This window comes from Oncorhynchus mykiss, chromosome 1, assembly GCF_057628025.1.
Source record: "Oncorhynchus mykiss isolate SJ-2025 chromosome 1, ASM5762802v1, whole genome shotgun sequence".
In the NCBI taxonomy this organism is placed as follows: domain Eukaryota; kingdom Metazoa; phylum Chordata; class Actinopteri; order Salmoniformes; family Salmonidae; genus Oncorhynchus; species Oncorhynchus mykiss.
In genome coordinates this window covers 29,759,694-29,772,792 of record NC_143022.1, presented here as the reverse complement: position 1 = coordinate 29,772,792, position 13,099 = coordinate 29,759,694, and the positions used below count along the sequence as shown (strand labels likewise).

The following is a 13,099-nucleotide window of genomic DNA, read 5'->3' as shown; positions in this document are numbered from 1 at the left end:
ATTGGAACACAGGAGTGATGGTTGCTTATAATGGGCCTCTGTACGCCTATATTCCATGAAAAAATCTGCCGTTTCCAGTTACAATAGTCATTGACAACATTAACAATGTCTACACTGTATTTCTGATCAATTTGATGTTATTTTAATGTACAAAAAAATATGCTTTTGTTTAACAAACAAGGATATTTCTAAGTGACCACAAACTTTTGAACGGTTGTGTACATTTAGAATATATTTCAAAGACAAGAAAGATCTTAGCTGAGAATTAATCATTGATTCTAATATTTTAGATAGCCAAGCAAGTTTAGAAATAGAGTGATAATTATTTAGGTCACAAGGGTCACCACCTTTTGTGAATGGGAAGTACATGGGCCGCCTTCCAAACGTTGGGGATAGTACCAGATATAATGGTCAGGTTACAAATATGGGTTAATGATTCAGCAATCAGGGGAGCAGAAAGCTGCACCAAAAATGGGTTAAGCTTATCAGGCTTAGTGGATCTTTTTTACATAAATATTTAGCAAGGCATCGAGCACATCACAGGTAGTCAATTGCTGAAATGAAACAAAGATTCACTAGAAGTCGACGGGTTAAGCGTCAAGTCGGCTAGAGGCTGGCAGAGGGAAGAGCAGTCGATTGGCTGACCAGGAATACAGGAGGCAGTGGCTAAATCAGAGTCGAATATGTCATGTAAATACCCCTTAGGAATAAACTTTAAAAAATATATTTAATTAAACGATGATTAGTATTATGCTGTTGATGTAGGCTAAACTGAGTAGAAGATGCAACTCACTGAAAGCAAAGGCAGATTTAGCATCAGTCAGCACCAGTTTATTGATTTTCTATAACTGTAGCAAAACATTCTGCATACAGACAGATACATTTAGTTTGTATTAGTATTATTTATTTATTTAAAAATTTTACCCCTTTTTCTCCCCAATTTTTGCGACATTCAATTGGTAGTTACAGTCTTGTCCCATCGCTGCAACTACAATACGGACTCGGGAGAGGCGAAGGTCGAGAGCCATGCGTCCTCCGAAACACGACCCTGCCAAACCACACTGCTTCTTGACACACTGCTCGCTTAACCCGGAAAGCAGCCGCACTAATGTTTTGGCGGAAACACCGTACAACTGGTGACCGTCAGCGTGCATGCTACAGACAGACAAATATTGAAAGTGAAAAGAACAAATTGAGCCACTGTTGAAACTCAGGGTTCTATTCAATCAGATCCGCTTTAGCCAACATCCGTATAGCAGTTGTTTTGGCAGTGTTGGATGTGGAACTAGGCTACATTAGAGCTGTCAAATCCATAAGAGGCTCCTGACATTAGGCTATACCAAAGACTGTCTATTATATTGACAATATATTTGAGTGACTGCTCTAACAATGGAAATACATGTCCTCAAAGATAGAAGGCAAGCAGGAAGAGGCAAGAGAGGGCAGCCAATGAGAGGGCAGATACACGTGTGAACAACAGGCCATAGATCTAGATAGAGGACTCATCTTTTAATCTGTGCCATTATAGCATCTGTGAAAGCATGGACAGTGCCATTGAGGCACTATCTACCTAGAGCAGCCAGCTCTAGGAAGGGTCTTGGTGGTTCCAAACTTCTTCCATCTAATAATGATGGAGACCACTGTGTTCTTGGGGACCTTCAATGCTACAGACAATTTTTGGTACCCTTCCCCAGATCTGTGCCCTGACATAATCCTGTCTCGGAGCTCTACGGACAATTCCTTCGACCTCATGGCTTGGTTTTTGCTCTGACATGCACTGTCAACCGTGGGACCTTAAAATTGATTTCATTGTCATGTTTTGTCAACAATCTACACAGAATATTCTGTCAAAGTGTGTGCCTATCCAAATCATGTCCAATGAATTGAATTTACCACAGGTGGACTCCAATCAACTTGTAGAAACATCTCAAAGATGATAAATGGAAACAAGATGCACCTGAGCTAAATGTAGAGTCTCATAGCAAAGGGTCTGAATACTAAAATCCGTTTTAAATTCCGTTTTATATATTTTTTTATAAATATGCAAAAAATTCTAAAAATGCTTTATGGGGTAGATAGTGGTCATTGGTGGTCATTTAAAAAAATCTATTTTAGAATTAGGGAAGTGGTCTGAATACTTTCCATCATAGCTTTGTGAAGTTTATGGAAATTCTGTACATATGATTGGGGTCCCCAGGATCTAGTTTGGGAAACGCTGCTTTAGTATGACAGTATCACAACTTCAAAGGGAGGAATGTGTTGAATTTGCACCCTTTGTCTCATCTTCTTCCATCTTTGAGAGACGTATGGTGAATATACAATGAGGTTACAGACACAATGGTTTCTTCCTTTTCAACATATCATAAACAGAAAGACTGCACATCATACAACATCTCAAGCAACACAACACAACTGTTCCATTATTATAATTTTTTGATTGAACCTTTATTTAACTAGGCAAGTCAGTTAAGAACAAATTACTATTTACAATGGCGGCCTACCGGGAACAGTGGGTTAACTGCATGATCAGGGGCAGAATGACAGATTTATACCTTGTCAGCTCGGGGATTCAATCTTAGCGGCCTTTCGGTTACTGGCCCAACGCTCTAACCACTAGGCTACCTGCCGCCCCTACACTCTAACCACTAGGCTACCTGCCGCCCCAGTATAACTGCTAGTACAGAAGTATACAATATAGGTACAGTAACATTATATATATGTGAAAAATAATGATGCTTATGAGCTGATGTATACAAGAATGAAAAAGCTTATTGTAAAGCAAGATAAGGGAGAGTCTCCATACTGTATTTTGACATAAAAGGCATTGCTACTGCTTTCATTCACCAATTGTTATTACACTGGCACAATACACACACGCACGCACACACACGTACACGTACACATACACATACACACACACACAGACCCACACACAGACACACACACACACACACACACACACAATTTATTGAAATTCAGATAAGTAATAAAGTCCTCACAGTTTGCAAACAGTCTAAAATGTGTTATCCAGTAACCTAAAATGTTGTAGCGCTAACTGTTGTCATAGCAACACAATATTCTTTAAATATTTACATTTATTTAATGATCAACTAAATCTACTTCATATATTGTATGTCCTTTACTTTACAATGAAGATAAAAATTGATTTCCTTCAAGTTTTCACTGTAGTTTACTGCTGCCTCCCTAACCATTCCACACAAACTTGCTGCAATAGCAAACAAGATTAATTTCCAATTAAAAATGCAAATCCACTGCAAATACAAATTGACCGATAAAGCTGTTGAGAGCAAAGCCAATAGAAAACATACATTGAAAAGGTATTTTCCATTTCCAACATGGTAGTTTATCTCAGACCTACATTCAATTAAAACGAGGTTTTAAACGCAGCTAAGATTTAATGTCAGGGAGTCAAGCAGGGGTTATCCTCGTGGTGTTGACTTTAATAAAATGAAAGTCCTTTTGAGTAAAACCTTTCTTCTTTTTTCTATACCGTTATTATTTCACCAGGGTCTCCGTTTACACACAGGCTCCTGCAGCATCAAAAGGCTTGATACTATATATTGATGTGCCATTTGATATGTACATAAATAGTCATATGAATAAATTCCATTATGTACACCTTCATCCATATTTCTTCAACACAAATGACTAAACACAATTCTAGGTCCGCCTAGACTTGACCAAGACAAGAAGTGATTTCATGTAAGTTAAGTGGTTTATCTGTTAATGAACGCTGTGTTAAATAGACCCGCACTGGGTGAATACACAGCGATCCAAGCCTTCAGTCCTTAACATTCAAACTGCCATGAGCTGGGTATATTTCATTATGCTTGTCTGCAGGTAAGCTCTATTGTTCTAGAGGTTTTACTCTGAGTAATTCTCTCTGTAATCCTCAGTGAGTCCCAAACGAAATAACAAAAATTGTCTGAGCCTTTAATGCTACAAAACATCCCACAGTGCTCTCTGATTGAATAACAACCTGAAGGAAACTTCAGGATGCAGGTTTCTGTGTGAGATGTTGCTGTTAAGCCTTGCCTGGTGAGGCTTGAATAATCTGTCTTGGGTTCTAGATGTTTGAGGTTTATTTGCTCATTTACATTCTACCCTCAGCTCTCCCAGACAGCATCCCCCTGGAACCATACTATCCAACTCTTAAATTGATGAAAAGGAGTTAGAGAGATAATGTGTGTATGAAATGAATACACTACAGATGAGGAGCCACCAATCTGAACATGCAGCTAGAAATATATGCAACTCAGTTTTAGTACACAAAAAATATTTGTGAGTTTATTATTTTTTATTTAATTTTTTACATGTCCTCAATGAGTTCCTCCCTCCCCTTCACCCTGATCGTGCCTATATCTTGGCCAACAGCAGCAGAAGGGACAGACATAAGGAGAGCAACCAGAAAGAGGCAGGGCCTAGATGGTGGGTGTGTGCTTTTAGAGACTCCTGGTTAATCTCTTCCTGGTTGGGTGGGCTCAGGGCATCAGCAGTGCCAGCTGGTTGGTTACGACTGGAGCACATGTCATACAGGTTACCAGAAAACTGCATCTTCTTGGACTCCTGTCGCAGAGACTCCCAGACTGCAGCAGCCTCATCAGGACAGCCCGCCATCGCCACGTTCGCACAGTCATGAAACTCATCCCAGGACCTGTAGGGGATGGAAGAGAGATGGTCACATAGCTCTTGAGTTCTAGAATAACTTTTATACGTCCATATCTTTCTAACAACCAGGTATAACAATGTAGTTCAAGACACTATCTATTATTCATCTGTGTGATACAGTAAAGGATCCCCCATGAAACCATGGTTGTAGTTATTTGGTTGCTATGGGAAGGGCTGTGTGAAAATCTATAAGAAGGAGATCAGGCAGAAGAAGATTGGTCCAACACGACATATGCCCGTAACACTACACATCATAGATTCACATTCCCTGGGTACAAGTGCAGAAAGGCTAAACTTGTACTGTATTTGGATATGGGCCCTTAGTATAAACTCAACCCTAAAACAGCACATCTGCTGGGGGCTTAGGTGCATCTGTTTACCATACACACAGGAGACCTTGAGGGGAATGGGTGAAACAAAGTGGAAGCAAAATGCAGCCTTGCAAAGTCCCAGAGTCACGTGCAGTAGAAAACAGCAGAGTAACAGCAGGTGAAGGGTAGCTTGTTAGCTCAATCTGACCGCAGTCTCTTTTCTGATTAAAATAATAAAGGATTGCTGAGGTGTTAGATTGAACACTTGATCTAAAACATACACTGCATGCTAATGCATAAACAAACACACATAAAGATACACACAAACCGAGTTTGAGGGAAACAATGACATTACCCGTTCTAATAATGGCAGATTTCCCCTTCATTTCTATTCTATACTCACAGTAAGCTCTCCTTTCATTCCATAGAGAATACTGACAGTGGTGCAGCCTTGGCCTAGATGCAAATCTGAGAATTTTATCCAGGAGAGAAAATACTGCCTTTCTACTGGTCCCTGATAGATTCCTGGGAAGTGTGTGAATATGTGTTAGCACGTGCATATGCGAGTTTGTGTTTGTGTCAATGTGCACTGGACACACATGTACAGGTAACTGCCAAAATAAAGGAAACACCAACATAAAATGTCTTAATAGGGCGTTGGGCACCACGAGCCAGAACAGCTTCAATGCACCTTGGCATAGACTTAAGAGTATCTGTAACTCTATTGGAGCGATGGAACACCATTCTTCTATGAGAATTTCCAAAATGTGGTGTTTTGTTGATGGTGGTGGAAAAGACTCTCTAAGGCGCCACTCAAGAATCTTCTTAAGTGTTCAAATGGGTTGCGATCTGGTGACTGAGACAGCCATTGCATATGGTTTACATTGTTTTCATGCTCATCAAACCATTCAGTGACCACTTATGCCCTGTGGATAGGGTCATTGCCACCTGTGTGGAAGCACCCACTTTCAATATACTTTGTATCTCTCAAGTGTTTCTATTATTTGGGCAGTTACCTGTATGCAATTGTGTGCTGACTGAGTGGCAGGATTACCTTAATTGGTACCTTAATGCTAGAAGAGATTGAGTCATTTTGACTCAATATGAATTTAAAATGCAAATATAAATGTTTATGTCATGCCCCCCTCCTTGACTTTTCTTTAATAAGTCTATATAACAGACAGTATGTGGTCCAAAAATTATGCAAAAAAGCAAATCCATGCTTTTGTCACTTCTAGATTAGACTACTGCAATGCTCTACTTTTGGGCTACCCGGATAAAGCACAAAATAAACTTCAGTTAGTGCTAAATATGACTGCTGGATTCTTGACTAGAACCCAAATATTTGATCATATTACTCCAGTGCTAATCTCTCTACATTGGCTTCTGGTTAAGGCAAGGGCTGATTTCAAGGTTTCACTGCTAACCTACAAAGCATTACATGGGCTTGCTCCTACCTATCTCTCTGATTTGGTCCTGCCGTACACACCTACCACGTGGGCCAAAAGTTTTGAGAATGACACAAATATTAATTTTCACAAAGTCTGCTGCCTCAGTTTGTATGATTGCAATTTACATATTCTCCAGAAAGAAGAGTGATCAGATTAATTGCAATTAATTGCAAAGTCCCTATTTGCCATGCAAATAAACTGAATCCCCAAAAAACATTTCCACTGCATATCAGCCCTGCCACAAAAGGACCAGCTGACATCATGTCAGTGATTCTCTCGTTAACACAGGTGTGAGTGTTGACGAGGACAAGGCTGGAGATCACCCTGTCATGCTGATTGAGTTCGAATAACAGACTGGAAGCTTCAAAAGGAGGGTGGTGCTTGGAATCATTGTTCTTCCTCTGTCAACCATGGTTACCTGCAAGGAAACACGTGCCGTCATCATTGCTCTGCACAAAAAGCGCTTCAGAGACAAGGATTTTGCTGCCAGTAAGATTGCACCTAAATCAACCATTTATCGGATCATCAAGAACTTCAAGGAGAGCGGTTCAATTGTTGTGAAGAAGGCTTCAGGGCGCCCAAGAAAGTCCAGCAAGCGCCAGGACAGTATCCTAAAGTTGATTCAGCTGCGGGATCGGGGCATCACCAGTACAGAGCTTGCTCAGGAATGGCAGCAGGCAGGTGTGAGTGCATCTGCACGCACAGTGAGGCAAAGACTTTTGGAGGAAGGCCTGGTGTCAAGAAGGGCAGCAAAGAAGCCACTTCTCTCCAGGAAAACATCAGGGACAGACTGATATTCTGAAAAAGGTACAGGGATTGGACTGCTGAGGACTGGGGTAAAGTAATTTTCTCTGATGAATCCCCTTTCCGATTGTTTGGGGCATCCAGAAAAAAGCTTGTCCGGAGAAGACGAGGTGAGCGCTACCATCAGTCCTGTGTCATGCCAACAGTAAAGCACCCTGAGACCATTCATGTGTGGGGTTGCTTCTCAGCCAAGGGAGTGGGCTCGCTCACAATTTTGCCTAAGAACACATCCATGAATAAAGAATGGTACCAACACATCCTCCGAGAGCAACTTCTCCCAACCATCAACAGTTTGGTGACGAACAATGCCTTTTCCAGCATGATGGATGGAGCACCTTGTCATAAGGCAAAAGTGATAACTAAATGGCTCGGGGAACAAAACATAGATATTTTGGGTCCATGGCCAGGAAACTCCCCAGACCTTAATCCCATTGAGAACTTGTGGTCAATCCTCAAGAGGCGGGTGGACAAATAACAACCCACAAATTCTGACTAACTCCAAGCATTGATTATGCAAGAATGGGCTGCCATCATTCAGGATGTGGCCCAGAAGTTAATTGACAGCATGTCAGGGAGGATTGCAGAAGTCTTGAAAAAGAAGGGTCAACACTGCAAATATTGACTCTGCATCAACTTCATGTAATTGTCAATAAAAGCCTTTGACACTTATGAAATGCTTGTAATTATACTTCCGTATTCCATAGTAACATTTGACAAAAATATCTAAAGACACTGAAGCAGCAAACTTTGTGGAAATTAATATTTGTGTCATTCAAAACTTTTGACCACGACTGTACATGTATGCTACAGTCACAAGACGCAGGCCTCCTTATTGTCCATAAAATTTTGAAGCAAACAGCTCCTATAGAGCTCAATTTTTATGGAATGGTCTGCCTATCCATGCGAGAGACGCAGACTCGGTCTGGATCTTTAAGTCTTTATTGAAGACTCATCTCTTCAGTAAGTTCTATGATTGAGTGTAGTCTGGCCCAGGGGTACGAAGATGAACGGAAGGCACTGGAGCGACGAGCGGCCCTTGCTGTGTCTGCCTGGCCGGTTCGCCTCTCTCCACTGAGATTCTCTGCCTCTGACCCTATTACGAGGGCTGAGCCACTGGCTTACTAGTGCTCTTACATGCCATCCCTAGGAGGGGTGCGTCACTTGAGTGGGTTGAGTCACCGAAGTGATCTTCCTGTCTGGGTTGACGCCCCCTCGGGTTCGTGTCGTGGGGGAGATCTTCATGGGCTATAATCAGCCTTGTCTCAGGGTAGTAAGTTGGTGTTTTGCGGATCTACCTCTAGTGGTGTGGGGGTTGTGCTTTGGTCAAGTGGGTGGGGTTATGTCCTACCTAATTGGTCCTGTTCGGGGGTATCATCAGACGGGGCCACAGTGTCTCCTGACCCCTCCTGTCTCAGCCTCCAGTTTCTATGTGAGCATTAGTTTATGTGTCGGGGGACTAGGGTCAGTCTATTATATCTGGTGTAATTCTCCTGTGTCCTGTGTGAATTTAAGTATGCTCCCTTTAATTATCTCTCTCTTCCTTTCCCTCCCCTTCTGGAGGACCTGAGCCCTAGGACCATGCCTCAGGAATTCCTGGCCTGATGACTCCTTGCTGTCCCCAGTCCAACTGGTCGTGCTGCTCCAGTTTCAACTGTTCTGCCTGCGGCTGTGGAACCTGGACGTGCTACCTTGTACCGGACCTGTTGATTTTGACTCTCACTCTCTACCGCATCTGCTGTCTCGAATTCTGAAAGCTCAGCTATGAAAAGCCAACTGACATTTACACCTGTTGTACCCTCTACAACCACTGTGATTATTATTATTTGACCCTGCTGGTCATCTATGAACGTTTGAACATCTTGGCCATGTACTGTTATAATCTCCTGGCCCCCCCTCATAGCCTGGGTCCTCTCTAGGTTTCTTCCTAGGTTCCTGCCTTTCTAGGTAGTTTTTCCTAGCCACCACTTCTACATCTGCATTGCTTGCCGTTTGGGGTTTTAGACTGTGTATCTGTATAGCACTTTGTGACATTGGCTGATGTAAAAAGGGCTTTATAAATAATATTGATTGACTGATTGATATGTTGTAAGAATTTGAATATCACAAACAGAATTTGTGTTATAAGCAGTTTTAAGAGGACATTTTTTTCCCAGAGCGACAAAAAGTTACCATATCAAATCCTCCAATATATTCACATGCAGGTATCAGAAAGGGCAGATTCGGAGGTTTCCAAAACCCTTATCATTGCCAAATAACAAAAAAATTAAGAGATTAGCTCTGTTTGAAAATACAACTTTTTCTTAGCATAACCACTGTTCAATACGCTCCACATGTGAGCATGTAGAAACAGATAGCCTACAGTAACATAAACTAAAGTAATGCTATTGTGTTCTTTTAAATAATAATTTTTCCGTATTCTGATGTTACCCAAGACCTTCATAAACACAACCAAATAGTAATTTTTCCGATAGCATATATGAAATGTATTTATTAGACCGTTTGAATGTTTGAGTCAAAATGGCTGCTCATTTTCTCAAAGCGGGGTGCGTCGAGGCCTTTCTAGTGTTAAGGAATATGACCAAAATAACAACATCATTGTAACGACCACTATATCCCTGTAGATTCCAAGGGTATCTCCAGCCCCGCAATACAGAACAGCAACTGGCTTAAGGCTGTCGATAAGACCTTCCTACATTGATGTGTAACAGTATTGCCCCTACCTGGGCTCGAACCAGGGATCCTCTGAGCACATCAACAAATGTCTCCCATGAAGCATTGTTACCTTCGATCCACAAAAGCCATGACTGCTCCCTGAAAACTACTTCAAGGTCTAAGAGCGAGTGACGTCACCGATTGAAATGCTACTAGCAAGCACCGCAAACTAGCTAGCCAATTCACACCAGTCACAGATATGTCTGGGAATGTGTTGAGCTTGATGTGGTGATGCATAGAGTAGCATCTACCATGACATTACTGCTCAACAAATTCATAGACATTTCCAGAAGGGAAGGTATAATATTAAGATGGATTACAGAATCATGTATAAATAGAATGGAAAGCGGAGATGGGTAAAGAAAGACCCTTAATCTTTCATTAGGTACTCCACTATGCCTACAGCAAATGGGAAGAGCTGTCAGCATGTTAGAGAGAGATAGAGATGGACAAAGATCTGGAGGGAATTAAATAGAGGTAAAGATATGGTGGAGTCCATCTTTCAATGGTAATGAAATTAAGGGTCACCGTGTTCCGTCAATTTACACATTTCAAAGTGGGAGTGTGTGTGTGTGTGTGTTTATAAGCAACATAAAGATGAGAGGATTGTGTGTGTCTGTGTGTGTACAAGTGTGTATGTGTACAGATGTGTGTGCTTACTTGCAGATGGTGTGTATCTCCTGTGTATCCTCAATCTTCTGGGCACTCTCAGTCAGGCTGTCCCCCAGAGCCATCAGACACTGAGCGAAGCCCTTATAGATGGAGTGACACCTCCTGGTGGAGGCAGCAGAGCTGGGACAGGGGCCGACGACTGGAAGGAGACACAGAGACAGAGACATACAGTATACCATCAGCACTCTCTGTATCCCTGGCTCACAGTGGGGAGAAATGAGCATCAGGAGAGTTCAACACTGCCAAGCATGGGACTTCTGAGTGTTTTTTAAGAACTTGTTTGGTTACTTAAACAAGCTGCATCCAAGTTCTCGGTATTATACAAGGCTTGACCGACCTTGGATCCTCTATTGCTGGATCTTCTACATTTTTCTTTAACTTTCCTGACATTAAGAGACCTGGTTATGCTGCTTTGTCAGGCTATTTCAGAAAGAGTACTTCAGTCCTTGAAAACAGCATGGTTTTATACACTCCAAAGTAATGGGGTTTGAGTGCCTCGCTCTGAACAACCAACCTTCAAGGCGCACACTCCAGAAAGTCCATGTATGAAAAATATGTTTGGAAAGATAATTGTGGCCCTGAAGGATATTTTAGCTGAATCATGTCAGAGGGGTACAGGCTGTAGTGTGAGTGACCCAGATAGAACTTCATTTCATGATCATTTAGGCTACATATGAATCCTTTTAATGTGAAGCAATTAGTGCCTGTAAGCCAAAGTACTAAAGAAAAAGTGAGTCATGAACCCACAAGATGAAACTGCTCCCTTAGAGACCTCTATCTCTTTATCCCCTCTCTCTTCCCATACTTCTTCCTTCCCTGGTAATACAGCCATTTGAAGGCGAACTCTCAAAGAGCGTAACGGTGGGACTAAGTGAGGTAAAACTGAGGATGGTAATTGGGTCAGACAGCAGATCACCAGAATTCTCTTCTGGTCCCCTGGGAAGGACATGTTTAATATTTAATAGGTAAGACTTCTTTCTGTTGCGGCAAACCTACTGATTTCAGGCAATGTTTGGCAGTGGGGGTCTAACATTTAATAAAAACCTGCAGAGGTCTCGTCAAAAGTGTGAATACAGTCAAGAGAGATAGGTAGAGTATAAGGAACTAGAGGGAAGAGAAGTGAAGAGGAACATATGAGCCCTCTATTGAGGAAGTAAAAAAAAAAAAGACACCTATGTTGGTCAAAAAACAAGTGTTGTCCAGCCCAGTGGTTCTTCATGTAAGCACATGTTGCTGGTGTATGCTGCTGCCGTAGGCTGCTTTTGAGCTTCAATGTAAATATTTGATAGCATGACAGATCCTGGGGGAATCCATGGATCACTCCGTTTAAAAAGCACGCAGTCTCAGGTCAGACAGACACGACTGAGGAAAAAAACGGACATTGTTGTTTCAGTGTAGGAAAACATTCAATTGCTTTTCTATCTATAAGGGGTGTATTTACACCACACTCTGGTTTTAATTTACCAAACTCCCCCCCCCCCCCTCGTCAATAATGATCGATAAAGATATGTGCACATCTAGCTATGCATTCCTTGAAGGTTAGAAATCTAATGATTTTCTGTGCAGATATTTTATTTCAAGAGTATTGGTGTCATGAGACAAAATACAATTAAAGTGCAGGTATCAATATCAAAAGTATACAGGGAAAATGTTCTATAAGTGTCAGGCATCATAGCCATACTGTCTCTACCACGACATACAGTAGATAGACAACTGGATGCCAAAGGCACTGTATAATCTTGCGTTTTCCTGTCATTATAGCAATGTTCCATGAGGCTTGTTACTGGAGTTTCTTTGGCTCATGGTGCAACAGCACATCAGAACTACCACAGTGGAGCCTTTGCTTCCATGTACAGTATTAACCTCACTCTTCCAGTTGCAGCCTCAGTAATGAACTGGCCTGTAAGCCAGGGAAAATATCTGCAGGCCATGAGAGTGGAGCACAGAGATCAAGGTGAGTAATTGGAAGGATTCAGGAAAAGACCATGCTCACCAGTCAGAGATGCTTAAAACACTGCTACTTATTCTTATTACTGCTCCTGATAATCCTCACACAATTGCTGGTCAGGGTGGAAAATGGAATGAGTCACTACCCAAATTAGAAAGTTTATGGTCCCGGGGGAGTTTGCAAGGCTTTTCTGGAAATCCTGTACTGTCACACCCTGAACTGTTTCACCTGTCTTTGTGATTGTCTCCACCCCCCTCCAGGTGTTGCCCATCTTCCCCTTATCCCCTCGAAATCTCTCCAGGTCCTCATCGACTCTGGGGGCGATTAGAGCTTTTTGGACTCTACTCTGGCTTCCTAGCTGGGCATCCCCACTCAGCCCCTCTCCATTCCCATGGGCGTTAGAGCGCTGGACTGGCACTCTATGTGGTGGTCACCCACAACACCACTCCCATCAACCTACGTGTGTCAGGGAACCACAGTGAGGCTATCCAGGTCCTGCTCATTAAGTCTCC

The 13,099-nt window shown here is 42.1% G+C and overlaps 1 protein-coding gene across 2 annotated transcripts in view; it reads right to left on the bottom strand.

Moving 5' to 3' along the window:
• Positions 1-2,415: 2,415 nt before the first annotated feature.
• Positions 2,416-13,099, bottom strand: part of nrn1la (neuritin 1-like a) — a 56,544-nt gene continuing 45,860 nt past the window's right edge. For both annotated transcript variants that reach the window (XM_021597865.3, XM_090222712.1), the window contains exons 2-3: positions 10,628-10,778; positions 2,416-4,675 (exon numbers count right to left, since the gene is read on the bottom strand). In XM_021597865.3, coding sequence (XP_021453540.1) covers positions 4,378-4,675; positions 10,628-10,778 — 449 coding nt within the window. In that variant the 3' untranslated portion in view covers positions 2,416-4,377. The remainder of the gene's footprint in view (positions 4,676-10,627; positions 10,779-13,099) is intronic.